Here is a 27,807-nt window from a genome sequence, read left to right as displayed (position 1 = left end):
GTGGTGCTGAGGTGTGTTGTGTGTGAGGTGTGTGTACATGTCTGTGTTGTGTGTGTTGTGTGTATTATGTGTGAGGTGTTCTGTGTGTGTTGCAGTGTGTGTGTTGTGTATGTAGTGTGTGAGATGTGTGTGTTGTGTTTATGTGTTGCGTGAAGTGTTTTGTGTATGTGTTGTGTTGTGTGTGAAGTGGTTTATGTGTGTTTTGAGGTGTTTTGTGTGTGTTGTGTGTTGTGCGAGGTGTGTGTGCTGTGTGTGTTCATGTGTTGTGTGTGGTGCTTTGTGTGTGTGTTGTGTGTGAAGTGTTTTGTGTATGTGATATGTGCTTATAAGGTGCTTTGTGTGTGTTGTGTGTGAAGTGTTTTGTGTATGCTGTTTTGTGTGTTGTGTGTGGCATTGTGTGTGAGGTTTTTTTGTTTGTGTTGTGTGTGCATGTGTTGAGACTTTGCTCAGTATGTTTTGCTTGAACTCAGAAAGCCAGACAGAGGAAGTGACCAGAGCAACAAGACCAGCCAACACAAGGACAGGACAGATGTGACTGTCAGGAAGTCTGTGCAGGTCATGTGCTGCCATCCTTGCCTCTGCCCCAGTGGCCGTGATGGAGTCTCATGAAGCGACTGGATTCTTTCTGAAAGAATGCTGACCAAATGGATAATGAGGAGCTTCAGATAAATGAAATCACTTTAATGATCTCCATTTTATTTTACAGAAAAATTAAGCAAATTTCAAACAAAACACCCACGCTTTCCACATGTAAACTACCGGGTGGGGGGCTTAGTGAGCTGAGCATCCGGTGATCTGGGACAGTGGATCCAGGTGGCCTATGTGGGTCTGTTCTGCCGGCCCCAGCTTGCAGTGGTCTCTGCATGCATGTTGTCATAGAAGGCTTCCCGCAAGTCTGTTGGTACGTGTTTCTTGTCCTCACGGCCCATAAGTCCAGGTATTTGATTGGACATTGGTTACTTCCTGCTTATGGATTGTTTCCACCACTGCGGTAAACTTCAGAAACATAGTCACGGGTCTGTACACCACAGCAGAGTCTCGGCTGAAGATCACCTACACGTGTATGTATGCATGCACGTGGTGTCTGGATCCACCGCTGCCCCTTTCAGATTCTGTGTGTCTCATCGGGAGCCTTCATGCAAACATATTTGACTAGAGTCACAGTGAAATTGAGTTCTATTAGGTCAATGGAGATACACAAATGTCCTTGCTCCTTAATCTCTCTGATCTCCAGGAAGCAAAGAGTTTCAAGGATCCTGTTGGATCAGCGTCCAGGTGTTCCATTTGGTCAGAAAAGCCAAACTCAACATCTGTGGCTTTGGCAAAGGTCAGGCGAGACCCAGAAATAAAAATACAAACAGGGCCGGGCGCAGTGGCTCACACCTGTAGTCCCAGCACTTTGGGAGGCCGAGGCGGGCGGATCATGAGGTCAGGAGATCGAGACCATCCCGGCTATCACGGTGAAACCCCGTCTCTACTAAAAATACAAAAAATTAGCCGGGTGTGTTGGCGGGTGCCTGTAGTCCCAGCTACTCGGGAGGCTGAGGCAGGAGAATGGCGGGAACCCGGGAGGCAGAGCTTGCAGTGAACCGAGATGGCACCACTGCACTCCAGCCTGGGCAACAGAGCGAGACTCCGTCTCAAAAAACAAACAAACAAAAAACTGATACTGCATTCCTCAGATCTTACCTTGACACTCAGTCATCATAGAGTGGTGTTTAGTTAGCCTGTGCACGCAGCATTTGGGCATTGGCGGGGCACAGTGGAGGACAATGGGTGTGGATGCTGAGCAGTCAGGTGGGAGGAGGGCTGCGTGGGTGATGACACCCAGATTGGGAGGGCTGGATGCGCATGAGGTCCCTCAGCTGAAGGTGAGGAAGGGGTGGCGCCAGCACTGTGAGTCCGTCTCCTTCTCACCCAGTGCCCCTCTGGAGGGTGCATCGTTGTTGGGGGATGAGCTGCAGCCCCATCTTCCAGCTGCTGCGTCCTGAACAGCAATGGCTCAGGGTCCTGCCTCATCACTCCCCATGACCTCAGCCCTGAGAGGTTGTGGATGTGTTGCAGGATGGTTCTCTGTTGCTTTGGAACAAGTGAAGGCCAGCAGGAGTGTCGGGGATTTACTCTGTGAGAGGGAGTAGGACAGGCTGAAGATGTGCGGAGATGTGGGCTAGGGCTTCCTGTTCCCACGGCACACCTGCGGCCTCTGGTCTAGACGCCTCCAACCTCTAGAGAGTGGCTTAGGCAAATCAACTGTAAGGCCTGTGTAGGGAGCTGCCAGGGAGCAAGTTTAGGGTCACAGTCCTGGACTGCTCTGAGATTTCTGTGCATTTCACCCCTTTGAAAGTGTCTCCCTATTTCCCTGTGCACGTGCCTTTCTCTTGATGGGCACACACAATGGGTACCAGTGAAGAAGGGCAAGCCAGTGGGCTCCTTTCCGAGTGACACTCACACCTAGCCTTGCAGGTAAGGAAACGGCGTGCAGTGAGAAGAACATTCGACCTGGAACACTCAGCAGGGCATCCCTACTTCTCACAGACCCAGAGAACCATCTGTAGGGGAGATACAGGGGGTTGAGTTGTGTTCCCCCGAAATTCATGTCCACCTGAAACCCCTGAATGTGACCTTATTTGGAATGATGATGGAGATGAGGTCATGCTGGGTTAGATTGGGCCTGATTTCCATGACTGGGTTCTTGTAAGAAGAGGAGAGGATGCAGACAAGGGGAGAAAGCCAAGTGATGACAGAGGCGGAGGCTGGAGCCACGTGTCTGCAAGCCAAGGAACCCCACTAATTGTGGCAGCCTGAGAAGGTGGAAGAGGCAGGGACAGATCCTCCCCAGGGCTCTCAGAGGCGTAGAGCTCCTGCCGCCTTGATTTCAGACCTCCAGCCCCTGGATCTGCGAGAGAACACATGCCTTGTTTGAAGCCACCCACTTTGTAGTACTTTACAGCAGCCTTAGGAAATTAATACAATGGGGTGCATCCCTTCCCTTCTTTCATGTTAATTAGTTGTTCCTCAGGCATTTCTGGAACTCCTTTTTGGCCCATGGCGCTCCAGCCTCATCTGGGTGGAGACACGCACTGCGACATCTGGGTGGAGACACGCACTGCGAGGAGCTGGTACTCAGTGGCCGCCCGAGGGGGAGGTGGCTCCTGGGCAAGGCTGGCCGAGGCCCCTTCTCCAAACTGCCGCATCCTGCTCAGATGGAGCAGACTTTGAGAATGGGCAGAGAAACAGCAGAAGATGTTAGTGGAACTTGTTTAAAAGAGGAGCTTCTGGTGATAAACTGTCATTTGAATTGGGCAGCGTTGTAAGGTTTCCATCACCCCAGGACTCTTCCAGGAAAGGCTGACAGGGCCCGCGGGTGCTCTGGAGCTGCCTACAGGGGTCAGGCCCTAAGTCACTGGGTGCCCAGGTTGGAAGGGAAGATCCCCTTCCATTCCATCCTGAACGACTCCATGGGTGAGTGGGACCCAGGACGGCTGCCCTTCAGAGCTCAGCCCAGTTCCCAGAGACAGAGACGGCGAGATGGTTACCAGGATGGCCCCTGCCCTTGGTCCTGGCCTCTGTTTCCAGCTGCTCCCCACAGCATCTGCACAGTTGCCTGGTGAGGCCATCATGACCCTGTGGGCACAGACTTCTGGGACTGAGGCCTGTGGGTTGTGGCACCCCCACCCTCACCCTCTCTCCCCACAGGCTAAACTTTGATCCGTACTTTTCCTTTGATTTCACCGTCTCCTCCCACACCTAAAATAACATCCAGGCCTTTGGCTATTTCCAAAGGGTTTCTGGGAACTCAGCCCCAGTGAGGAGGCTTCCCGGCAGCCTTGGCCTTCCCTTCAGGCAGACTCCTCATCCACAGCCAGGAATCCGCAGGTCTCAGTTCACTGACCTGCTGAGAAAGAGGGAAAAACCTTCAACACATTAAAAAAAACGAAAACAAAACAACAACAAAACAACACCCGTCAATGTGAGCCTCACACAAGCAGGCACTCTCCCTTTGTAGCTGGAATTTGAAAGTGGTGGGTTGGATACTGTTCCTGAAGCTATTGTCCCGCCTCTGCAGGTGGAGGGAATTGTGAACGGTCAACAGCAGGGAACACATTAACCCCGGTGTCAGCTTACATCCACCCAGGAGCACAAAGCCTTGGCTAATGATTAAAAACCCACCCCAGCTAGGAGGCCTGGGCTGCAGGTGTGTGGCTCACAGGCGCTGGATTCCCACCAGCCCTGACCATTACCTGCATCTGTGGTTCAGGGTTGCTGCATTTCTCTGCACTGGGGACTCTCCTCCTAAAGTGACAGGTGGGCTGGGTCAGGGCTGGACGCACCAAAGGCACCTTCGGCTGATACATTGTGGTATGGTCCCTGGACGCACCTGTAAGCAGTGTTTCGAATGAATGAATGCTGCCAAGTCTGATGGCTGGACGTCTGCTGCGGACAAGAAAAATCAGGTTGAATGGGATTTCTTTTCTTTCATGGCACAGATTCTAGAGCAGTCACGTGTTTTACTTATTTTTTTTAAGATTTTTAAAGTTGTTTAAAAATTTTAGCTTTTATTTTAGATGTAGAGTGTACATGTGTAGGATTGTTACCCAGGTGTACTGGACGCAGGTAAGGAGCATAGTACCCAATAGGTAGTTTTTCAACCCACGTCCCTCTCCCATTCTCCTCACTTAGGCAGTTCCCAGTGTTTACTGTTCCCATGTTTATGTTCACATGTGCTCAGTGTTGATCTCCCATGTTCCCATGTGAGAACATGTGGTGTTTGGTTTTCTGTTCCTATGTTAATTTGTTTAGGGTTATGGCATCCGTGTCCATCCATGTTGCTGCAAAGGACATGATTTCCTTCTTGTTTATGGGTTTATAGTATTCCATGGTATATATGTACCACATTTTTTTTTTTTTGGAGACAGAGTTTCACTCTGTTGCCCAGGCTGAAGTGCAGTGGCACGATCTCGGCTCACTGCAACCTCTGCCTCCCGGGTTCAAGCGATTCTCCTACCTTAGCCTCCTGAGTAACTGGGATTATACGTGCCTGCCATTATGCCTGGCTAATTTTTATATTTTTATCAGGGACAGTGTTTTACCATGTTGGTCAGGCTGGTCTCGAACTCCTAACCTCAGGTAATCTGCCCTCCCTGGCCGTTCAAAGTGTTGGGATTACAGGCATGAACCACTGCGCCCAGCCTGTACCACATTTTCTTTATCCAGCCAATGCTTAATGTCACTTAGATTGATTCTATATGTTTGCTATTTTGAATAGCATGGTGATGAACATATGAGTGCATGTGTCTTTTTGCTATAATGATCTATATTTCTTTGGGTATATACCCACAAGGGAATTGCTGGGTTGAATAGTAGTTCTGTTTTAAGTTATTTGAGAAATCTCCACACTGCTTTCCACAGTGGCTGAACTCATTTACTTTTCCACCAGCAGTGTACAAGCATTCCTTTTCTCTGCAGCCTAGCCAACGTCTTTGTTTTTTGACTTTTTAGTAATAGCCATTCTGACTGGTGTGAGATATTCAACCTTTGTTGGATGCATAGTTTGTGAATATTTTCTCCCATTCTGTAGGTTATCTGTTTACTCTGTTGATAGTTTATTTTGTTATGCAGAAGTTCTTTAGTTTAATTAGCTCCCACTTGTCAATTTTTGTTTTCCTTGGAATTACTTTTGGGGACTTCGCCATAAATTCTTTGCCCAAGGCTGGTGTTGATAAGGGTATTTCTTAGGTTTTCTTCCAGGATTTTTATAGTTTGAGGACTTACATTTAAATCTGTAATCTATCCTGGGTTAGTTTTTATATATGGTGAAAGGTAAGGGTCTAGTTTCATTCTTCCGCATATGGCTAGCCAGTTATCCTAGCACTATTTATTGAATAAGGTGTCCTTTCCCCATTGCTTGTTTTTGTTGGCCTTGTCGAAGATCAGATGGTTTTAAGTGTGCAGCTTTATTTCTGTTTTCTATTCTGTTCTGTGGTGTATGTGTCTGTTTCTGTACCAGTACCGTACTGTTTTGGTTACATTAGCGTTGTAGTATAGTTTGAAATTGAATAATGTGATGCTTTTGGCTTTGTTCTTTTTTGCTTAGGATTGCTTTGGCTGTTTTGGCTCTTTTTCGGTTCCATATGAGTTTTACAATATATTTTTCTAATTCTGTGAAGAATAATGTTGGTAGTTTGATAGGAATAGCATTGAATCTATAAATTGGGTAGTATGGCCATTTCTTCCAGTTCACGAGCCTGGGATGTTTTCCCATTTGCTTGTGTTTTCTCTGATTTCTTTCAGCAGTAGTCACACATTTTAAATATGGAGGGGCCCTTGAAGGCAGTGGCCATGTGTGATTGGTTCAGGAAATAGCAGTAATTACTGAAGGGGAACATTAAATACTGATTTTTTTTTTTTTTTTTTTGAGACACAGTCTTCCTCTGTCTCCCAGGCTGGAGTAGAGTGATGTGATCTCGGTTCACTGCAACCTCCGTCTCCCGGGTTCAAGTGATTCTCATGCCTCAGCCTCCCGAGTAGCTGGCATTATATGCGTGTGCCACCACACCCGGATAATTTTTGTATTTTTAGTAGAGATGGGGTTTCACCATGTTGGCCAAGCTGGTCTCGAATTCCTGACCTCGGGTAATCTGCCTGCCTCAGCCTCCTAAAGTGCTGGGATTACAGGTGTGAGCCACTGTGCCTGGTCTAATTACTGTATTTTTAGTAGAGACGGGGTTTCACTGTGTTGACCAGGGTGGTCTTGAACTCCTGGATCTCAAGTGATCTGCCTGCCTCATCTTATCAAAGTGCTTCTTTTTTTTTTTTTTAATTAATTATTATTTTTTTGTTTTTTGAGACAGAGTCTTGCTCTGTCATCCAGGCTGGAGTGCAGTGGCACATCTCCACTCACTGCAAGCTCCGCCTCCCAGGTTCACGCCATTCTCCTGCCTCAGCCTCCCGAGTAGCTGGGACTACAGGTGCCCGCCACCATGCCGGCTAATTTTTTTGTATTTTTTCAGTAGAGACAGGGTTTCACCGTGTTAACCACGATGGTCTCGATCTCCTGACCTCGTGATCTGCCCGCCTTGGCCTCCCAAAGTGCTGGAATTACAAGCCTGAGCCACTGTGCCTGGCCTGATTTTTTTTTTTTTTTTTTTTTAATGTCTGTAGTTGGAGAGAAGTTGGCATGTGACAAGGAGGCGTTACAGATTCCAGGTCAGGGGAGGCATTCGACTGGAGCATTATTTATTTTACCTGAGTGTATTTTACCTGCAAAAGGGATACCTATCTAGAAAACCGCGCACAACAACATCCCCAACCTACATCCACTTGGGGGACAGCCGGCGGGCGCTGTGGGAGGGAACTGGCTTGGTCCAGGAGCCAGGGCCTAGGCTTAGGCTGCTCCTGTTACATACATGGCCTTGTTCTCTAACCTTCTGTTTTCTTATCTTCAAATATGGGGGTTGCAGGGCTATGAATTTGTGGTGTCCTGTGGCTCAATAGTCCTTGTTTAGAGAAGCAGGTGCCGTGGCGGTTTCCTCAGGTCACTGAAGGCATCTTTAGCTTTTTGGGCAGAAACTTCACTCATGCTGTGTGTTGCTGGGGACCCAAGTCTGAGTGTCAGTCTGCCAGCAGCAGGGCAACTATTGCCCTCAAAATCTGAAACTTCATGGGCTCCTGGTCCTCATAGCTGCTGTGATAATTGTCTCATTCTCCTGGTGCATTTATAACAGGTTTGTTTAAAATGTGCACTTTCCTGAGAGTATTAGAAAACAATTTTGTTAAAATTAAAAAAAAAAAGTCCTTGCTAGAAACCTTGTCCTATTTGGAGGCTCAATTGTAAAGAAAGAATAAGGAGAAACATGTTTAATTGCATGAGTATTTTCTACTTTAGTAGAAAGTTTTCTCTACTTCGTTTTCCAGCATGATGACCACCGGCACTCCTCATCCCGTCCTCTCTGGCTCTCAGGCCCTGGGGGAGCCGCATGGCCTGTCTTTCCAGAAATAATGGAATTTGAAGAGAACCTGGGGTCGTGGAAGATGAGGGACTTCACAGGGGCAGGCTGTGCTTGCATCCAGGTTGTAATAGCTGTTAGCTTTGTACTTTGGACACAGATGTAATTTTCTAATGTGTACCACAGACTTTCAGAAGTACTACTTACACCATCACCACCACCATCATCACCATCACCATTACCGCCATCACCACCATAGCACTCCCTAGTTACCTTTGGGGGATGCTAGGGAGCCAACTCATTCTGATTTGGTAAATAAAGAGAAGCAATTGAGCATTTAACCTCTGGGAACTGTTCTTTGGAGTTTCCAAATAAAGGAAGAGGGAAAGTTGTATTGAAAGAGGAATTCTAGCTAATAAACCTTGAAAATGTGATAGGGTTAACATAGTGCCCTTTCCAAACTCCTAATACATGACTGTCTGGTTCCAGGCTGTGGTCCTCTGTAACCTCCACTATCACAAAAGGGGAGTTAGACCACGGGTCATAGGGTTGTAAGCCTCTTCTCAGGAAGTACACGGCCAAGTCCTAACCCCAGCTGAGTCCTCACCAGAATCAAATCAGAATCAGACCCAGTCTCAGCTCCATCTGCAACTGACAGGAAGTCCAGGGGCCAGGACATCTGTGAAGCCACACTGCAGGGCTCAGCAAAATCCAGGGCAGAGGGAATTCTCCTGGGTAGAAACAACCCCAGTCTTTTTCAAATAAATTGCAAAAGAGGAGAAAGGAAAAGGAACTGGGCTGGGTACTGTGGCTCACGCCTGTAATCTCAGCACTTTGGGAGGCCAAGGCGGTGGATCATTTGAGGTCAGGAGTTTGAGACCAGTCTGGCCAACAGGGTGAAACCCCGTCTCTAGTGAAAATACAAAAATTAGCCGGTCGTGGTGGTGTGCACCTGTAATCCCAGCTACTTGGGAGACTGAGGCAGAAGAATGGCTTGAACCCAGGAGGTGGAGGTTGCAGTGAGCCGAGATTGTACCGCTGCACTCCAGCCTGAGCGACAGAGGCTCCGTATCAAAAAAAAAAAAAAAAAAAAGGAACTGAAGTGACATATTAAATAAACATCGTAAGACTTTATTCAGATCCCAATTCAAACTGTAACTTAGACTGTAAGAAGAAATCCAAACAACCCCAAAACACTTATAGCAGAGAAGTTTGAACATGAATTAGATATTTTAAGGAATTATTCTTCACAATACTGGTAATTTGTTCTATGTTTTAAAATGTTCTTGACTTTTAAAGATATGTACTGAGATATTTATGGATGAAGTGGTGTGATATCTAGGGTTAGCTTTAAATGGCACAGTTGGGGGGTGTGTCGGTGTATAGATGCAGTTCATTTGGGGACAGGTTGGTGACTGGAAACCAAGTGGTAGGACCTGGGGCTCCTGATCCATGTGTCTCTACTTCACAGGGGTGTTGTGCAGGGTGCAGAAGATGTGTTCAGGCACAGAGCTCAGGCTGGTTGGTCACTGTTTTTATTATATGACACACCAGTGTTTCCCAAGCCAGTGTCCTTTCCCCCTCTTGCACAGTTATTTTCCATGACCTAATGGCTTAAGACTTTCCCACAAGTCTCCTGTGCGGCATTGAGCCGTTGACATCTGGGTGATATCCCCTCAGCAGTGCTACAATGTGTCTTATTTGATGAAATGTTTCACTGAAAACCCACTGAGTTTGTCAACACATGGCACAGAGTTCACGGGGTGCTTTGTAAAACAGTAACACTTGCTTCATAAAGCCTTTAAAGAAATCATCCCGAGTAAAGGGTTGTTTCATGCTAGCCAGGTATATTTTTACATTTTTTTCCCCCTGGGAAAATCATACAACTCTCTCACCAGGGAGATCAGCCTTGATAGGTTTTGTGCATGGAAGGAAATAGGGCCGAGGTGCAGGCATTCAGTGAGCACAGATTGTGATTCAAGAGAGCGAAGCACTTTGGAAAATTAGGAGAGTTAAACACGGACTTGGACTTGTATGACGTCCTGAGCTCCCCATCATTGGTGCCATTTAAGTGGCTGGAAGTTATGTTGTAGTGCTCGTTCTTAGGGTGATGGGGAGACTGAGTGCAAATGATGGCAGAGGATGCAGTAAATGAAGCCCGTGTTGCATGTGGTGACAAGGTTGTTAGTATAAACCACACTGATGCACAAATATTTTAGGTCAGTGGATCTCAGAGTGTTATCTACGACCAGCAGCATCAGCATAAGTCTGGGAACTTAGAAATACAAACTCTTTGTTCCCCCTCTGACATGTTGAATCAGAAATTCTGGGATAGGGCCCCTAAATCTCTGTCCTAATATGCCCTCGTGGTGGTTTCTGATGCAAGCTGAAGTTTGTTCAGCCTATTTTAGGAGATGACTTGCTGGAGTGGGGCTGCCACCCGGGGCCACCTTGAGCAATCCTGGGGGTGTTGAGGGTGCTGGGGGCATAAGGTTACTGGGAACTCGGCAGCCTCTGGGGTTTGGGTGACCTGACGTTTATGATTTCTTTCCACCTGAGAAACTCTCATTCTCTGATGCCTTTCTCCTTTCCATCCTGGGCAGATGACTGTTGGCTTCTGTCATACGTGCTGTAGAAAATATTCCGATGCCAGATTCCTCAATGTGTTTGCCTAGAAAATGCTTTAAGCTTCTCAGTGCAAGACATTGCCAAATCATTAGAGGTCCTCAGGTAGGGAGTGTAAATCTGGAAGAGAAGTGCATATCTTTAGAAGAAGGCATCCGCAGCGGGGACTTGTCAACCCGGAGCTTCCTTGTCAGGAGGAAGGATTCCTCCAAGGCTTCGCTTTCTGTAGCAACATGAGGCTTCCTAGGAATAAAAAAGGAGAGTCAGGTAGATAAAAATTATAAGTGGACTAGGCCGTGATTATGGCCCTTTTAATAATGTTAGAGTGACAGGTGTATTAAGTGGGGACATTAGAATTAGAAACTGGCAAGTTTCTACCAATTTGAAATCTACAAATTTAAAGATTAAATTACAGTTGATTTTCATTATTTGTGGATTCCATATTTGCAAATTAGCCTCCTAGATACAATTTATTTGTAACCCAGAAATCAGTACCAAGGACAGTTTTGTGATCCTTTGAAGACATGAGCAGAAAGACTCAAAATTCGAATTGCCTACCTGCATGTTCCCGTCTAACACTGAACAAAGTAAAACTCTTCCTTGTTTCAGCTCATACTGCAGACAGGCATCCTTCCCATAGTCTATTTAGTGCTACATTTCCCCCATTTTTGTGCTTCTGTTGTTGATTTTGCTGTTTAAAATGCAAGTGCAGTGCTGATGTGATGTCCAGTGTCCCTCAGCACAAGAAGACTGTGCTGTGCCTGATGGAGAAAGCACATGTGTTAGACAATTCTTCCTTCAGGTGTGAGTTACAGCACCAGTGGCTGAGAGTTTCATGTTAATGAATCAACAGTATTTATTAACTTAGGGTCTCTCTTTGTCACCCAGGCCGGAGTGCTGTGGTATGATCTTGGTTCATTGCAGCCTCTGCCTCCCTGGTTCAAGAGATTCTCATGCCCCAGCCTCCCGAGTAGCCGGGATTACAGGCTTGCACCACTACTCCTGACAATTTTTACATTTTTGGTAGAGACGGGGTTTCACCATGTTGGCCAGGCTGGTCTTGAACTCCTGACCGCAGGTGATCCACCCGCCTAGGCCTCTCAAAGTGCTGAGATTACAGGTGTGAGTCACTGCACCCGGCCAAGGTTATGTGATGAATCGGTTGGTGAAAACACTGTAACTAGAGCTCGAAGGACCCTGTGTATTTCTCCTAGAGACAGAAGCTCAGTGTTGGTCAAATCAGTGTTTGCAGCGACTTTATAGAACACGACTACCTCCAATAACGAAAATCAACTGTAATTAATTAGATATTGATTACGGTCCGTAGTAACACAGCCCCATCGTCAGGTTTTCACTTAATGATTCTTTCCCTGAGCTTACCATCTTGAGAGAACAGATCCCAGCCCACTTTCTGGCTGTCTTCTGTGAACCTATGATGGGAAATTCTCCTACAAACCAGAGAGGCATGGAGAAGAGAGGCACACGGGGGAGGAATTGGGGCAGCGGGCTATCTAGTCTTGGCTCTGGAGTTGTAGGGAGGTAGGAAAGTCGATGGTCCCTCATGGTGGAGTGAAAGCTGAGACAGACCTGGCCTGTGTCCTAGCACTCCCCTCACTGCAAATGGGCTCAGGTGGCCAAGCCCGGTCCTGGGTTTGCACTAGATGAAGTGACAAAGTGCGGATGATAAGGGTTCCTTGCTCAGCAGGCTGCTATAAGGATGGAGAGAGAGTACAAGCAAATCATGTTGCATTATGTCAGGAATAGAGCGGATGTGAAATGACTTGCTGTGACAGTGATCGTTACTGGTATTAATGCAGTGGCAACAAGGAGGGTGATTGCTGCTTGCATGTCACTACGCATTTGGCTCCACATCCAGGCAGAACCTGTCATTTAAAAGGATCAGAATTTATAAGTGATTATTGAACTGAAATATCAGTTAACTTGCAGAATTCTGAACCTTTCACTTTAGCATTCCATTGTGTCTGAAAACAGCTAAAAGTGGCCACCTGTCTTTGACGTACCATCCCATCCTGTCTTTGAGTTCTCTCCGGGGTTTGGGGTTCCCTGTCCTGTTTTTACGTAATGTACATCTACAATGAGCCATTGAAATTTCTCATTTGGGGTTCCTCATAGTGTAAGAAAGCTTAAAGATACTTAGGAATAATCAGAGCATAGAAATCCTCTGGACTCTGCCCCAGCTGCCTTACAGAAACTTAATGAGTTTTACCGACTGCCTGGTGCAAGGCTCTTAAAAACCTCAGTGTTCACAGCAGTAACAAATCCTTTTTTTGCTCACATTTCATTGATTTCTGCAGTATTTTATTAAACTCTGCAATTATAATAACTGGTACAACCGGCATTTGGAGGGTTGGGAGCAGACACAGTGGTCATTTGGCCAGCTTTTGACAGAAGGTTCTACACAGTGCGGGACTGCAGAGCCCAGCCTGCTGGCTCCAGGCATGCGGTGGGGATGCAGTGCCCGGCTCCTCAGTAGTAATAATGATGTTCCTGGACGGGGTGGTGAGGAAGGCCCTTGGGCCCCTTCAGTCTTCATCTAGTTCCTACTTTTGCACTGCTAGAGTCTTAGCTGACTGAGCCCCTCAGTGGGAGCAGGAAGAGCCAATTCTCCAGTGCTCCTTTGTGGAGCCCAGCCAGCTGGCTCATGGCATGCATTCCGTATTGTCTCACGGAACAAACAGGGAGACAGCAGATCCATGGTTGGTGGAAAGCCTATAGAGGTGGTTTTGGAGTGACCTCATTTATGTGGTTCTTGGAGGGCAAGATGCAATTTCATTCCAACCAGTAAGCAGAAGAGACTCACACGCGAATGTGGCTTTGCTCAGTCTGGTTCAGCTTCCAGTACACTCATTTCTCGACATACAGCACTTAATGCAGGGCTCACTGTCTTATGTTTACGCCCACCCATGTCCCCTCATCTGTCTGTAAGCTTCCCAAAGGCGGGAATATGCTCTTTCCCATTTTTTTTTTTTTTTCAACTCCAGCGTTTTCAGTGAGGCTGGACACATACAAACAGTTGGAAAATAAAATTTGAAGTTAATTACTCAATAAACTTATTTTCTCATGGCGGTATCTATAGATCTGTAATATTAAGTTACATGGTGCACAGAAAACCTCTCTGGTTTAGAGCACATCCTCCTTCAGCTTCATTGGAAGTTACTAGGTGGAGGAAGAGCTGAAAGTAGTTGGATATTTTGTGTCTCAATGCTCCTGCTGTTCCTCCTCCTTCAGTATTTTGGCATGCCCATCAAATTGTCCAATCTTCCTGGTTACATTAACCAGTTTTACTTACTGGATTGTTTTCCCCACAGTCCCTCCCTTTTATTTAATGTACATTCAGTAGGAGGAGGCAATGTTTTTATGTGTGTCTAGGGGCCGTTCCGGCCCCACATCTTATGCCACTCCTTGCTCTACTGCTGCTGTTCACAGTCAACCTGGCTTCCTGCTGGGAGAGGGTAAAGTGAGGGTAGTGCTGGGCAGCAGGTGAGCATCTCCAGGCCACCTGCCCATCCTGGGAGCTGAAGGTTGCTCCTGGCAGTAACATTGCCCAGACACCCACCAGGCATCTCTGAGCTTTCAGATGGTGTCTTGGTCAGCTTGGGCTGCCAAGACAAAGCACCACCGTTGGGTGGCTGCAGCAATGGGCACTTATCACCCTTGGTCCTGGAGGCTGGAAGGCTGAGATCAGGGTGTCTGCGGGGTTGGATTCACCTGAGGGCTTGCTCACTGGCTTGTAGGCAGCTGTTTTCTCCCTGTGTCCTCACATGGCTGCCCCTCTGTGTGTGTCTGTGTCCTAATCTCCCCTTCTTATAAAGATACCACTTGGCCGGGAGCGGTGGCTCAAGCCTGTAATCCCAGCACTTTGGGAGGCTGAGACAGGCGGATCACAAGGTCAGGAGATGGAGACCATCCTGGCTAACACAGTGAAACCCCGTCTCTACTAAAAAATACAAAAAACTAGCCGGGCGAGGAGGCTGGCGCCTGTAGTCCCAGCTACTCGGGAGGCTGAGGCAGGAGAATGGTGTAAACCGGGGAGGTGGAGCTTGCAGTGAGCTAAGATCTGGCCACTGCACCCCAGCCTGGGCAAGAGAGTGAGACTCTGTCTCAAAAAAAAAAAAAAAAAGACACCACTCATACTGGATTAGGGCCACCCTAATGGTGTCATTTTAACTTAATCACTTCTTTAAAGACACTATTTCCAAACTGTCACCCTCTGAGATCCTGAGCACTAGGACTTCAACATATGGATGTTTGTGGGAATGCATTTCAGCCACTAACAGATGGTACCAAGCATTTTGTCAGCCTCCAGTGGGGAAGGGGACAGTGCTGCCTTTGCCAGATATGGTGGGTAATAAATCATAACTTGAAGTAATGGTCTTGATTATGGAACAGATGAATCCTCTCTTCCACTGCCCTGCCCCTCTTTCATTAATCATTCAGTTTATAAATATTTATGTCCTGGGGACCTCTGATGCACCCGGCACTGGGCCCTGTGTGGGGATGTGGGGGCCTGCCGTGGTTCTCTTGTGGGGGAATTTACATTCTAGGACACTCTAGTGGCATAGTCCACTTGGTGCCTGAGACTGACCTGGGAGGGGATGAGGGTGCTTACAGAGATGGTTGGAGGTGCTCTTTTCCCCTCTGCTCTGTTCTCTGGGACATTGGTTTCATAACTATCCAGACACTTCAAGTCCCTTTACCTTTGACAAGATAGTTTCTTTTTTGGAAAGGAGATAAAATATGCTTAAATAGAAAAAGATGGAATGGGTTTCACGCTTTGTATGTTTCCTCTTCTCTGGGATGATGCCTGTGGTCCTGGAAGTCACAGCACTTTCTAGAGGAAGTCCTAGTGATGTGAACCCCAAAGCATGTGGCATCTCTCTCTGGGTGTTTATCCCGAGGCAGCCACTAAGGATGTTCACATTTTAAACTATAGAATGTTTCTCATAGCATCATTCATAAGAGTGGAAAATTGGAGACCGAAAAACATGCCGTTAAAGGGGATTATGTTCCATCTGGATAATTGGGTACCATGCCACTATTAAAAATTGCAGTGCAGAAGAAAATATAGTATGGGTGGAAGAAATTCAGTAGGGGTCCTTCCTGTTTGGCTAAAGTTGGTTATCTTGGGGTATGGGAGGGAGGGAGAGGCTGATTCTGTCTGCTTCTTTTTGTGTATGTCTACTTTCTGAATTTTCTATAGCAGAGTAACTTTTATCGTAAGAATGAAAGTAAGTAGTACTCGTTATTTAAAAAGCTGGGTCTCAGAGCTCGCTTCCCAAGGGCAGTGAGGCCCTGATCTTCAGCCACAGGGGTCTACACAGGCTCCTCAGATGGCCTGGGGCCTGCGTGCCTGGGGTCTGACTCCTGAGCTGCAAGCCCCCACTTGCGGGAGGGGCTGGGGGGACTGCTTATTCCTCATGCAGAAGCCTTCGTCTGTGGTCGGCTTCTGCTCACGAAAGACGGCTTGAGCAGCCCCGTTTTTCACAGCTCATCCCAGTGCAGACTGATTTTATTTCATCTTGTTTTATATTATATTTTATTATTTTCAGATCCAATTTGCACAGGACATCTAATCTCTCTGAGATAGAAATGAGGGGAAAAAAAGGTTGGGGCATCCAGGAGGTACGGCATTCTAAACTCGAGCCACTGACTCATGAGGCACTTCCAGATGGAAGCCTCAGAGGTTAGAGGACACATCTGTCCCCATGTTGAAAAGGGAAGTGGATGCCCTGTGCTCAGCCGGTGAGGCTGCCCTTTGGCAGAGCCCCAGGTGACTGGCGTGTGTGTGGGAGTGGGGAGGAGCCGTGGGCCCTGGCTTAGAGCACTGATCCTGGGCAGATGTGGCCTCAACTGACTAACCAGATGACCTTGGATAGGTCTGTTAGATACCAAGGACATTATTTCCTCATCTGTAAGAAATTGAGTAAGATTGCTCGTGTTTCTTTCCTCATCTGTAAGAAATTGAGTAAGATTGCTCATGTTTCTGTGTAGTGTAAACATCATGTATGTGGCATATTGACATTATTTCGGAATGAGACACATTGTCTCAATAGGTTTTAGGATTGACCTGAGCAGACATACTTCCTTTTTTTTGGTGCCTCAGACTATGTCCTCTTCCCAGAGTCTCCTGATAGGCTCAGGGTTCTGCTTGTGAGCTGCTAGGAGCAAGTGCGGGGTGCTCCTCAGGACAGCGCTGGGTCCATGTCATTGTTCCTCTTTTTACAGATGAGGACACTGAGGGGACAGGGCTCACTGACTGCCCAGAGTACCCTGTCTGTAGGGCAGGGCTAGGATTTGAGCCGGGCTCCCTGCCTCCAAGTCCTTTCCCATGGTCCTTCAACTGTAATACGCTCTGCCTCTGCAGAAAGGATGAGTGGTAGCGGATGGGTGGAGGGCACCATAGTGTGTAGTGGTTGGAGGGGACTGATTCGGAGTTCCATAGAAATAGGGAGCATTCTAGGTGCTTGAGTGGCAGGAAACCATGGTGATGATGGGTTTTTGATAGCTTGGGTTTCAGAAGTGGTAACGAAGTTAATTTAGTGGAGGAAGTGGGAAGATGAAATGGACAGTGATGAGGAGGAGTGGCCTCTTGGAGGCTGTTGACGTGATTTGGAGTGAGAAGGGCCTGTCTCTGAGATAGGTTGCCTATCCATGGCATGTGTGTGGAAGTGGGGAGGAGCTGTGGGCCCTGGCCTACAGCACTGTTTCTGGCCATACGTGGCTTTTGCTGACTAACCAGATGACCTTGGACAGGTCAATTAGATATCAAGGACATCATTTCCACACCTGTAAATAGAGAACATTTCAGTGAGGAATTGCGTAAGATCACTCACACATCCCCACTCCATCTTCAGTGGAATTACCCAGCTAGCTTAGAATGAACCATGGCAGGAGTATTTACACCATAGGAATGGACAGAGGATACATTGAGGTGGTTGCCTCTCCCCTCCCCTCCCCTGTCCTCTCTTCTTCTCTACCAGCACACCTCCAGGGAGAATGATATGGGAAGTATTGGGCCCACATTGAATATTTTAAAAGTCATTTATAAAGAAAGTGAGGTTATTATTTTCTTAAAAGAAAGGGGTAAGGTAGGGAGAGAGAAAGTTACTAGGCTACTGAATTGTCCTACACAATGGGAGTCCTTGGAAGACAGTCTCGTTAATGTCATTCACTGATACTCATAACCTTCTAAAGGACTGAGAAACACCCAAGAAGGAAGAGCTGAAAGCATCCTTGAGGAACCAGGACCCGTTGTTATCCAGCTGGTTCTCACTCTTGGAGCTCCATATGTGGAGGGGGTTGGCTGAGGTGAGCATCAGGTGCTGGGCAGTGAATGTCTGTTGTACGTGTGCTTGCCAGGCCTGTATGTGTACGTGCTGGTCCTTGCACATTCCCTGTTGCTGACTCAGCATCATTTACTTCCTTATCTTCAGGGGACCTGGTTCTGTTGGCTTTGTCTTCCTTCTCCTCACATCCTGAATGGATGCCCTTCTGGCCTCCGTTGACTGCACCAATAGTAATAATGTAATATACTAGTAAAAGCTGGCACGTGTTGAGCATGTGAGGTGTTCCAGGCACAGTATTAAGCATTTTGCATGCTTGCCTTTCTTGATCTCCCCAGAACTCTGCATTATGTGCTATTTCCACCCCCATTCTCCAGGTGGGGAATCTGAGGCTTCTAGAGGAGGAATATCAGGGCGGATGCTGGTGAATGTTTAACAGAGACTTTCCAGGTAAAAGCTCGGTCATCAGTGTTTGCTGATTTCTTTGGTATAAATACTCCCCCACTGCTGATTTCAACCTCCAACCTGATGTCTGGGAAGTGCAGCCTGGGTTCCTGGAGCCTGCTGGAGCCACTCCTGATGCCACTAACAGATGAGGTCCAGGTCAACAGCTGTCTGCTCTTGGGCCTGACATTTCCACCTATCTCGTTCACTGCCCAGTGTTCCCCTTACATTAATCTTGCTGCTGCTACCACTAAACCTTGTTAAAAACAATTGGGATTGTGTCACTCCCCTATGCAGAAACTTCTGAAGGACACCCTTCATAGTCATGAATTCATCACCTGGCATTTGGGATCCATGAGCCCTGGCTTGAGGCTCTTTCTCATGCATCCTGTGAGCATGGCGTGTGTCACTCCTGGCTGCCCCACCCACCACACACAGTGTGCCTCCATTTGTCTGCCCAGATTCTGTCCCCTGGAGGAATTTGCTTCTTCTACCTCACCTCTGCCACAGGCGTCCACTTCGTATCAGATGCTTTCCAGCCATTGTGGCCTATCCCAAGAGCTGCCCCGATGGATCCACAAAGTGGCTGGGGTTTCTAGAGCTGGAGATGAGCTCTTCTTCTCCCAGGTGCCCATCACTGCCACCTCTGGCACTGCCTTCTCTCTCCTTTGTGGGGTCTTAAATGTGTACTTATCTGGCACCTCCAGGACAGGATTCTCATCCATTCAGTTTTCAGTCCGTCCTGGTCTTTCCCCTCTGTCACACTTGTGTTCTCCCTGCAGTGCCTGAAATGGGCTAGCCCTCCTGCAAATACTTGTTTGCATTCGTGGATATGAAAGGGAAGCAGGGCTGCTCAGAGCCCTCTCTGCTTGTTCTTTCTTGGGTTATCCATGGGAATCTGATTATTGCAGGCTAAGCTCCAGGTTAAGGCTGCTCTGTTAGTGTCAGTGCAATTCATTAGCTCTTCATTCTAAAGCAAAAGCCCTACTGTGCCCTTCTGGGGGCCGGTATGGTCCTGGCCTTAGTTGGGGTGATCCTCTCAGCATTCTCTGGGCAGCCCCTTTGCCCGTCAGAGCGGGCCAGGCTGGGGTGGGTGAATTAGGCCCTTCCCTCAGCCTTGCAAACATTGAGCTATGGTATGGAACCAGCTGGTTGCAGGGCCAGGGACCTATCTCTGTGGCCCATGGTGGCCAGCATCTGTGGGTCTTGCCCCCCTCAGCACCCGTGACATCCCACGTGGACAGGACCAGGTGTCTGTATGCTAGGGGTTTGGTGGGACGGTCCGTGGAATGCCTGTGCTGTGCCCTGAGGGGCTGGTCTCTAGGCTCTCTGCAGGGGGATCTGTGTGAGTTTGTGTGGGACATCTAACAGGACAGAACGCAGCACTGCAGGGCACACTTCAGAGTGAACTCAGCATACATAACCCCTCCCACCTGCCGCAGAGCACTTTCAGACTCCTGAGATGACTGTTAACACGGGCTCATTAACAATGTGTCACCTTCTAGAGAAGGCATTTCCTTCCCAGGCCGCCCTTGCTGACTTGCTCACCTACGGATGGGAGCCTCCTGCCTGGCTCTGCCTGGCTGTCCGCTGCCTGCAGTTGAGGACACTCCCATTGGGGTGCTTTGGGAGAGCTGGCTCTCTAGGGCTTGGCCTGTTTTCTGTCACCATGAAGTAAGGAATAAACAGGTCTGTCCTCAGGGCGCCACACCCTGCCCAGCTGTTGCCCCCCAGAGCAGCCTCTCCCCATGGCCTTTCCTCCATTGTAAAATGCGGGGCGTTGGACTGGAAACAAGCATGCAACCTCCTCTCTCCCCGAGGGCTGATGATGAGTGCTGCTGGCTTGGTCTTGGTGCCCTGCGGCATCTTCTTAGCCCCACAGAGATCCTGGGAGGCTGGTGGTATTGTCAACTTGTTTCACAGAGTTGGAAACCAATGCTCAGAGGAGTTAAAGTCCTGTTTAGTGTCTCCGGGTCTGATGACTGTGGCCAGTAAAGGGACAGGTGGTCCTATTTTGACCCCTTGCCATCACTGCTGTGTCGGCCCCTGCCAAATGGTGGGCAGGTGGCAGGAAGCGCAGGCCGCCCTGTGGAGCTGAGCCTGGTCTGAGCAGTACACCGCTGGCTAGTTATAAACTGGGCCCACTACTTTGTGTTCAGCCTGGAAGGAGACACCACGTGGTTTCCAGTGGAACGGGGCCCCCCAGAACACCCTGCCCACTGATACAGTTATGCTGGGGGCCCAGCAAGGCCCTCCCCACCTCGCCTCCCTTGGTCCACTTTTCTATGTGAAGAAATATTTTCATTATGAAATAGCTGATATAAAAGAATGTAAGTGCACATAAGGTGTTACAAAAAAGCACACACAAATCTCCCTGTCAGTTAAAGGGACGTGACTGACCATGTAGTCATGAGATCAGTGAGATCAGTTTAAACAGCTGCCTGGGTGAATCTAACAGCTGAGGACACGATGTAGCCCGGGGCTGGCCACCCTTCCTCTCAGCTCTGAGTGCTAAGTGAGGAATTAAACCCACCTCAGGCAGTTCCGGGGGCCTTTGAAGTCCCTGTGTCACTAAGATCTGCCGTGTATCCAGCCTCCATCTCCCGTTTTGTAACTCAGAACCTGTCTGGGGCCTCATTCCCATAACTGAGGTTTCACTGCATACCTTTCCTTCTCTCTGGCCCGGCCACTCTGTCTTTAACCCTGTTTTTGTGTTGTTTCTTGGTTTGGATTTTATTTTAAAAACTTTATTTAATTATGTTGAATTCATTCGATGAGTCGTCTCAAATTCTATTTGGAATGAAGTGGAGCAAAAATGAACTAAGGAAGGAAGTGGTAAAGGAGAGAATGGGGGTGGGGGAGAGGAAGGAAAGAGGGAGGGAGGAAGGTCAATGGGCATCAGGCACCTGTTATCTGGGATACAGAGGTGAGTAACCCACCCTCCCAGCAACTCAAAGTAGGTTTTGTTTTCCCTGGGGGAACTTTTGAGAAGCCACTTTTGTGCCCCCCATGTCTAACTCCTAGAGGCGGTTCTCCTTAGTGGCTGGTTCCCAGGAAGGCACAGCCACACAGCTTCCTGGTCAGAGGGCTTTCCCCGCGAGCGCTGTTGTTCCTGTCCTGCAGGCCCTTGGCAGGCTGGCCCTCAGCCCCAGGCAGACATTGCCCTGTGAGCTCCGTGCCTGCGTGCTCACTGTGGGACCGGGCACACCTGCCCGCTGCTCCTGGCTGTGGTCCTGGGGACTCTCATGCTTACCAGGCTCTCCTACCTGGTGGGCTGTTCCAGCTGCCTCCTATATGCCCAGAGCTGCCGAGACATTACCGTGAAGAGGGGTGTGCTTGATTAAAGCAGAGGAAGGAGCAAAACGTAGGAGGAGCTGTTTCTGGAAGGGAAAAGCAGCCCTGGCTGGTGGCCTCTGCCCAGGCCCAGCAAAGTAAGTTCCCAACTCCCCATGTGCCGCCTCTCAGCCAGGCTGGCACTGGGCACTTTGTCTGTCCCTGGCCGCCCTCCTCTGTGGCCTCCGGTGCTGGCTACTTTGCAGTGAAGGGGCATTTCCAAGTCATTTTCCCCCTCTCACCTCAATGCTGTAGATGTTCGTTGGGACCTTCTGTCCTGAGGAGCGTCTGCCCCACCTGCCCCTTCTTGGGAAATTTATTTGTGAGAAGAGCAAAGGGGAGCTTCCGACTTCTTTGGAAATGCTCACATCTGTGTCCTCCCTGACCATTGCTTACCCTCTCCCTGCTGCCAGTCTTCCTGAGCTGCCTCTTTCCATATGGTTCCAAACCAGCCTGAGCTCCTGGCCAGGGAGGCAGGATCCTATGACTATTTAGTTACAAATAAATAGAGATATAATCTTAGTCTGTTGTTTCTCATAGTTGAACATGAAGGCAAAATGACAAGATGACTTTATTTTAGTTTCCCAGCCTCCATGGGGTGTATTTTCTCCGGTAGTTCCTAATGATTGCTGCTTATGTTCACACACATTAAGCAGAAAATCAAATTGGGCAATCCTGATAATTGGTTTCTGGCATCCTTGTTCTGGAAGGGAAAAAATGTCTTATTAGCGGTGTGGCTTTGGGAAAACCACCTGCCCTCTCTGAGCCTTGTTTCTCCTACTGTCAGCTGGGCATTGTGGTCACAGCTAGTTTTGTGATCTAAGGGGGATCCCAATAACTTGTGGATAAAGTGCATTTCCAGGGCCTCACACAGGCCTGACACAGAAATAAGATGATGGAATAAGTAGCTAATATTTCCTTGGCACTTATTAGTGGCCAGGCACTGTTCTAAGCCCTATGTATATGTTTCCTTATTTAATCATTACAAGAATGCTGTTTCTGTCTCCCTTTTCTAGATGAGGAAACTGAGTCACACAGAGGGCAAGTAAATTCCCAAGATGAGACGGTTTACTCGAGCAGTGGAGCTGGCTGCCTACCCAGGCATTAGTATTCCAAAGAGTGCGCGCTGAACCCCCAACTCGTATGTGCTGGGTGGTGGAGGAATCAATGAAGGATGAGCAAATAAATGCCTTGAAATTTGCCAACTGAGTGTTGCTCAGGTTGTTGCTTTTCTCCATTTGCCTGGAGAAACAAAAACAGAATGCGCAGTTGTGTCTCACCCCAACCTGTTTAATTGTCTCCACCCCGTACATAGCCCGGCAGCTGTGATCTGTGTCTCTCGTCACCAGGCCCTGTGTAGTCCTGCTTCCTTGCGGATTTGTCCATGGCTTTTGTTTCTTTTGATTTATTTATTTGAGACAGAGTCTCACTCTGTTGCCCAGGCTGGAGTGCAGTGGCACCATTTGAGCTCACTGCAATCTCCACCTCTCGGGTTGGAGCGATTTTCCTGCCTCAGCCTCCCGAGTAACTGGGACTACAGGTGCGCACCACCATGCCTGGCTAATTTTTTCTATTTTTAGTAGAGACAGGGTTTCCCCATGTTGGTCAGGTTGGTCTCAAACTCCTGGCCTCAAGTGATCCACCTGCCGCCACCTCCCAAAGTGCTGGGATTACAGACGTGAGCCACTGCGCCTGGCTTTTTGTTTCTTTTTACAGAGCTGTTTACAGTGCTAGTTTTCAGGGCTGATCAGTCTGCTAGGAGCAGTGCACAGGTCCTGGGGACACCCAGGGGAGCTGATATTCTCACTGCAGGCTTAGGTCTTGCTGGGATTCCTAACATGACATCCATAAAAGGGCTTCTTTTTCTTTTTTCTTTTTTTAGACAAAGTCTCAGGCTGGAGTGCAGTGGCACGATCTCAGCTCACTGCAACCTCCGCCTCCCGGGTTCAAACAGTCCTCCTGCCTCAGTCTCCCAAGTAGCTGGGATTATAGGCATCTGCCACGACACCTGGCTAATTTTTGTATTTTTGGTAGAGACGGGGTTTCACCATGTTAGCCAGGCTCGTCTTGAACTCCTGACCTCGTGATCCCCTGCCTTGGCCTCCCAAAATGCTGGGATTACAGGTATGAGCCACCATGCCCTGCCAAGGGCTTCTTTTCTTTCGTCTTCACCAAAAGCCAGTGAGGACAAGGGGAAGCAGGGAGCGGGGTGCCATGTTTAATCTAACCTGGCTCAAGGATCCTGGCACTGCCCTGCCCCCATATTGGCCCCGGTTAAGCATGAGCAAGGGTCGGTGCTAGTCACTGCTTCTTTGGCCAGCCTGGACTGTAGCTAGAGGCCTGGCAGAGAGTGGAGACGTGCTTTCTGCCAGTGGTCAGAGCCCCCCTGGGAAGAGGGATGGTCACCTCTGCTCCAGGGTCTTGGTCTTAGGGAGGCAGAGATGCTAAGGGGACGGCTTCTTAAAGGGTAGTCTTGGAGAATTACATGAGAAAGCACTTAAAGAATGTGTATTACCATTTTCAGTACTTGAGTAGGCACAGGATACTGAGTTCAGCTCAGTAGGTGAGAAAAATCCATAGTTTATAGACATGTGTATCTAACCCACTCTGTTAGCCTTTACCAAGCTCTCAAGCTGATACTTAACCACTTTGCTATTCTGTGGGCACTGCCTTTCTAAATAGGCCCCATTTATTCCATGTTATAGCCTTGGGAAGGAGCAGATGTCACTGCTTTTCATCCTACTCTTCTTTTAGATAAGCCTGTTAAAGTCGATGGGTACATTTATTTTTGTTAATCCAAAACTAAAGCTAACTAGCTGTCTGTTACTAAAATCTAACAACAGCATCCTCATGCCTCTTCAGATGGCCAGATGACTCCGTAGCCACTTTGGGGTTAGTGGTTCATTTCTTCCTTTCTTCATTCTGCAGACTGCTGTGCTGGGGGCTGCTGTGTGCAGGGTGCGGCCCGAGAGCCTAGAGATAGCTCTGGGAGCTGGACTGCCAGCGTTTCTGCTGGATCCACATGGGAGGGGGCTGTAGAGCTCAGACAAGAATTCACAGTTAGTTGTTTTCTTGCGGCTGTGGTCAGCACAGTAAAGTAGACCAGGGCTGGGCGTGGTGGCTCACACCTGTAATCCCAACACTTTGGGAGGCTGAGGCGGGCGGATCACCTGAGGTCAGGAGTTCAAGACCAGCCTGGCCAACATGATGAAACCCTCTCTCTACTAAAAATAGCTGGGTGTGGTGGCTGGCGCCTGTAATCCCAGCTACTAGAGGCTGAGGCAGGAGAATCACTTGAACCCGGGAGGTGGAGGTTGCAGTGAGCCAAGATCACCCCACTGCACTCCAGCCTGGGCAACAGAGTGAGACCCTGTCTCAAAATAAAAAAAAAAAGGAGACCAAAGTGGAAAGGAACATACTAATGGCATCCCGACTCAGGTCGGGTAGGGAGATCAGATTCTGCTTTGCTGGGAAGTTGCCATCTGAGCCAAGTGCTTGAGAAATCACAGGAGTTAACCAGGTAAAACTGGGATACATGAATGAGGAGCATTCTAATCTGTGTGTGGTAGGTGCAGAGACCCTGGGGCAAGAGGAAGCAGAGCGGGTAAGGTAGGGACAGGGAGTGAGGGAGGCACACGAGGAGGCAGGGACTGGCTCACCTAGGGCTCTGAGGAGCAGGCTGAGCATCTGCCTTTCACCCCATGGCAATGGGACGTCAGTGAAGGATGCTCCATTTGAAATGCCGCACTAGCATTAATTGCACGATATAGTCTTGGTTTGCTGCAGCTGAGCTTCACTCTTCAGACTGCCTTCCACCTGCAGGATACGCATCCATGCCAGGCACACAGTATTGAATGTTGAGCAGTGACCTCCCTGGGCAATGGAGATTCTGTACAGTTTAACTGGACGCGTCGGCAACATACAGTGCAAGGCTCAGGGACAGTCTGCAGTGAGCAAGGCTGGCTTGTTAGTCTTAGGCAGGCGTTGGACATTTTTGTCTTTATTCTATGAACAGCCTCACAAGGGAGACAGCATTGTCCCCTTCCACAAATGGGCCCAATGAGGCTCATGAGTGCCCTAGCCCAAGATTCTGAAGCTGGCAGGTGGTGGGACTCACACCCAGGTCTGCCTGATGCCAGATTTCATTACTATACTGTGAGGTTTTGGACACTTTTTTTTTTTTTTTGAGATGGAGTCTCGCTCTGTTGCCCAGGCTGGAGTGCAGTGGCGTGATCTCGGCTCACTGCAAGCTCCGCCTCCTGGGTTCACGCCATTCTCCTGCCTCAGCCTCCCGAGTAGCTGGGACTACAGGCAACTGCCACCGCACCAGGCTAATTTTTTTGTGTTTTTAGTAGAGACGGGGTTCCACCATGGTATCAATCTCCTGACCTCTTGATCCACCCACCTCGGCCTCCCAAAGTGCTGGGATTACAGGCGTGAGCCACCGCGCCCGATCCAGGTTTTGGAAACTTTTGATTTGTTCAAACAAGCCATCAAAGGACATAGGTTAAAAAAAGAACCAAATTCTGGCTGGGCACGGTGGCTCACGGCTGTGATCCCAGCATTGGATGCCGAGGTGGGCGGATCGCCTGGGGTCAGGAGTTTGAGAGCAGCCTGGCCAACATGGTGAAATCCCGTCTCTACTAAAAATACAAAAATTAGCCAAGTGTGATGGTGGGCGCTTACAATCCTAGCTACTTGGGAGACTGAAGCAGGAGAATCGCTTGAACCCAGGAGGCGGAGGTTGCAGTGAGCTGAAATCGTGCCACTCCACTCCAGCCTGGGTGGCAGAGTGAGACTCTGTTTCAAAAAAAAAAAAAAAAAGAGAATCAAATTCCCACCAGAGCTGGGCTCTTGTCTAGATTACAAGCTTGTCTAGAAATTAACTGGCCTGTCAGATGGGGGGTCCCAGATCCTCACCTGTGGAGAAGAACATCAAACCAGCTAGGATCCCACCCCACCTAAGGAGGATCCCATGTCTCCCTGGGACGTCATGGACTTCCAGGAAGTTTTGTTGCAGAGGGAATGGGGCCTGTGTCCTTCACTCTTCCCTCTTCTCTGTGCTCCCCCTCTGCATGCCCCACATGGGTGAGTGCAGAGGAGGCTGCTGGCTGTTCTGGTGGGTGTGCTTTCTCCTGCCCAGGTGGTGGCCGTAGTGTTGATGTGGCAGCCAATGGAGCAGCTCTAGGGATGGCTACTCTGGAAATGTGCTTTGGCATTGACCTTGGGGAATCTCCAGTGGCCCTTTCAGTCCCAGTGGTCCGTGGCCTCCCCTCCTTCTGCCAGAGCCCTGGCCTCCTGCTGTCCTCTCTGCCTTCGTTAGGTGGATGTGCTTGGCTTTTCCTGGGGTCTTCTCCCCGATGTGCAGAAAGACTCTTTGAAGCTCAGGTTTTCCTTCTGATCAGGCCTGCCCTCCTGAGCAAGAAGCCGCAGGTCATAGTGGAAAGCATGGTTCTCATAGAGGTACTAGAGCGAGCATCACCACATGTTCTAGAGCTGTCCACTGGTCTTGGCAAATGGCACGTGGCAGGGTGGGGCGCTGTGGGATGGGATGAGGCTTTAGGGTGGGGTCTTTAGGGTGAAGCCTAGGGTGTGCTAGGATAACGCACTGCAGGATGGAGCCCTGCAGGAGGGCACAGAGGGACTGAGAGCTGTAGGGTCACTGTGGGACCATGTGCCATAGGGCCACTGTGAAAAGCAGGTTTGCCCTAGTGTGCCATGCGTGGATTGCTAACTCTAAGGTGAGGTCAGGACATGAGTGCACCGTCCTAGAAAGAGGAGGAAGATGAGGCCAAGGCGAGTGGAGGACCTTTCCCAAGGCTGCAGGTGCCAAACTGTGGACCCTGAATTTGGACCCAAAGTGCCTGATGTGGAGCCTATGTGCTTTGCCATAAGGCTAGGCTACTTTCTCCCAAAAGAGGTGTTTTTGCCTTCCTTCCGCTTAGTCTGCTCTCACCCACTGCATGTGACACACTAGGAAGTGCTCTGTCCTGGGCAACAGAGCAAGACTCCATCTCCAAACAAGCAAACAAACATATTTGGTACCAGAGTGACCCTCCAGGCAGTGCATCTAATTCTTTATTGGAGGAATGCCTCGCCTTACTTTTCACTCACTGACTCAGGGAGTCCAGGGCTGAGATGGTCTCCAAGTGTTT

General features: G+C 48.8%; 1 protein-coding gene across 11 annotated transcripts in view; it reads left to right on the top strand.

Annotated features, from left to right (window-relative positions):
* TNS3 (tensin 3) overlaps positions 1-27,807 on the top strand; it is a 311,508-nt gene that overhangs the window by 111,710 nt on the left and 171,991 nt on the right. For 2 of the 11 annotated variants that reach the window (XM_017888085.1, XM_017888084.1), the window contains one exon: positions 7,915-8,070. The exons of 7 other annotated variants lie outside the window; for them this stretch is intronic. In XM_017888085.1, the coding sequence (XP_017743574.1) occupies positions 7,999-8,070 (72 nt within the window). In that variant the 5' untranslated portion in view covers positions 7,915-7,998. Of the gene's footprint in view, positions 1-4,186; positions 4,455-7,914; positions 8,071-27,807 lie in introns of those variants that run through there. 2 more of the 11 variants (XM_017888087.1, XM_017888088.1) reach the window with 2 other exon arrangements.

The sequence above is a fragment of the Rhinopithecus bieti genome, unplaced genomic scaffold (assembly GCF_001698545.2).
Source record: "Rhinopithecus bieti isolate Rb0 unplaced genomic scaffold, ASM169854v2 scaffold_17174, whole genome shotgun sequence".
Lineage (NCBI taxonomy): Eukaryota > Metazoa > Chordata > Mammalia > Primates > Cercopithecidae > Rhinopithecus > Rhinopithecus bieti.
Note: the sequence above shows the minus strand (reverse complement) of the source record. Positions and strands in the feature narration are given on the sequence as shown.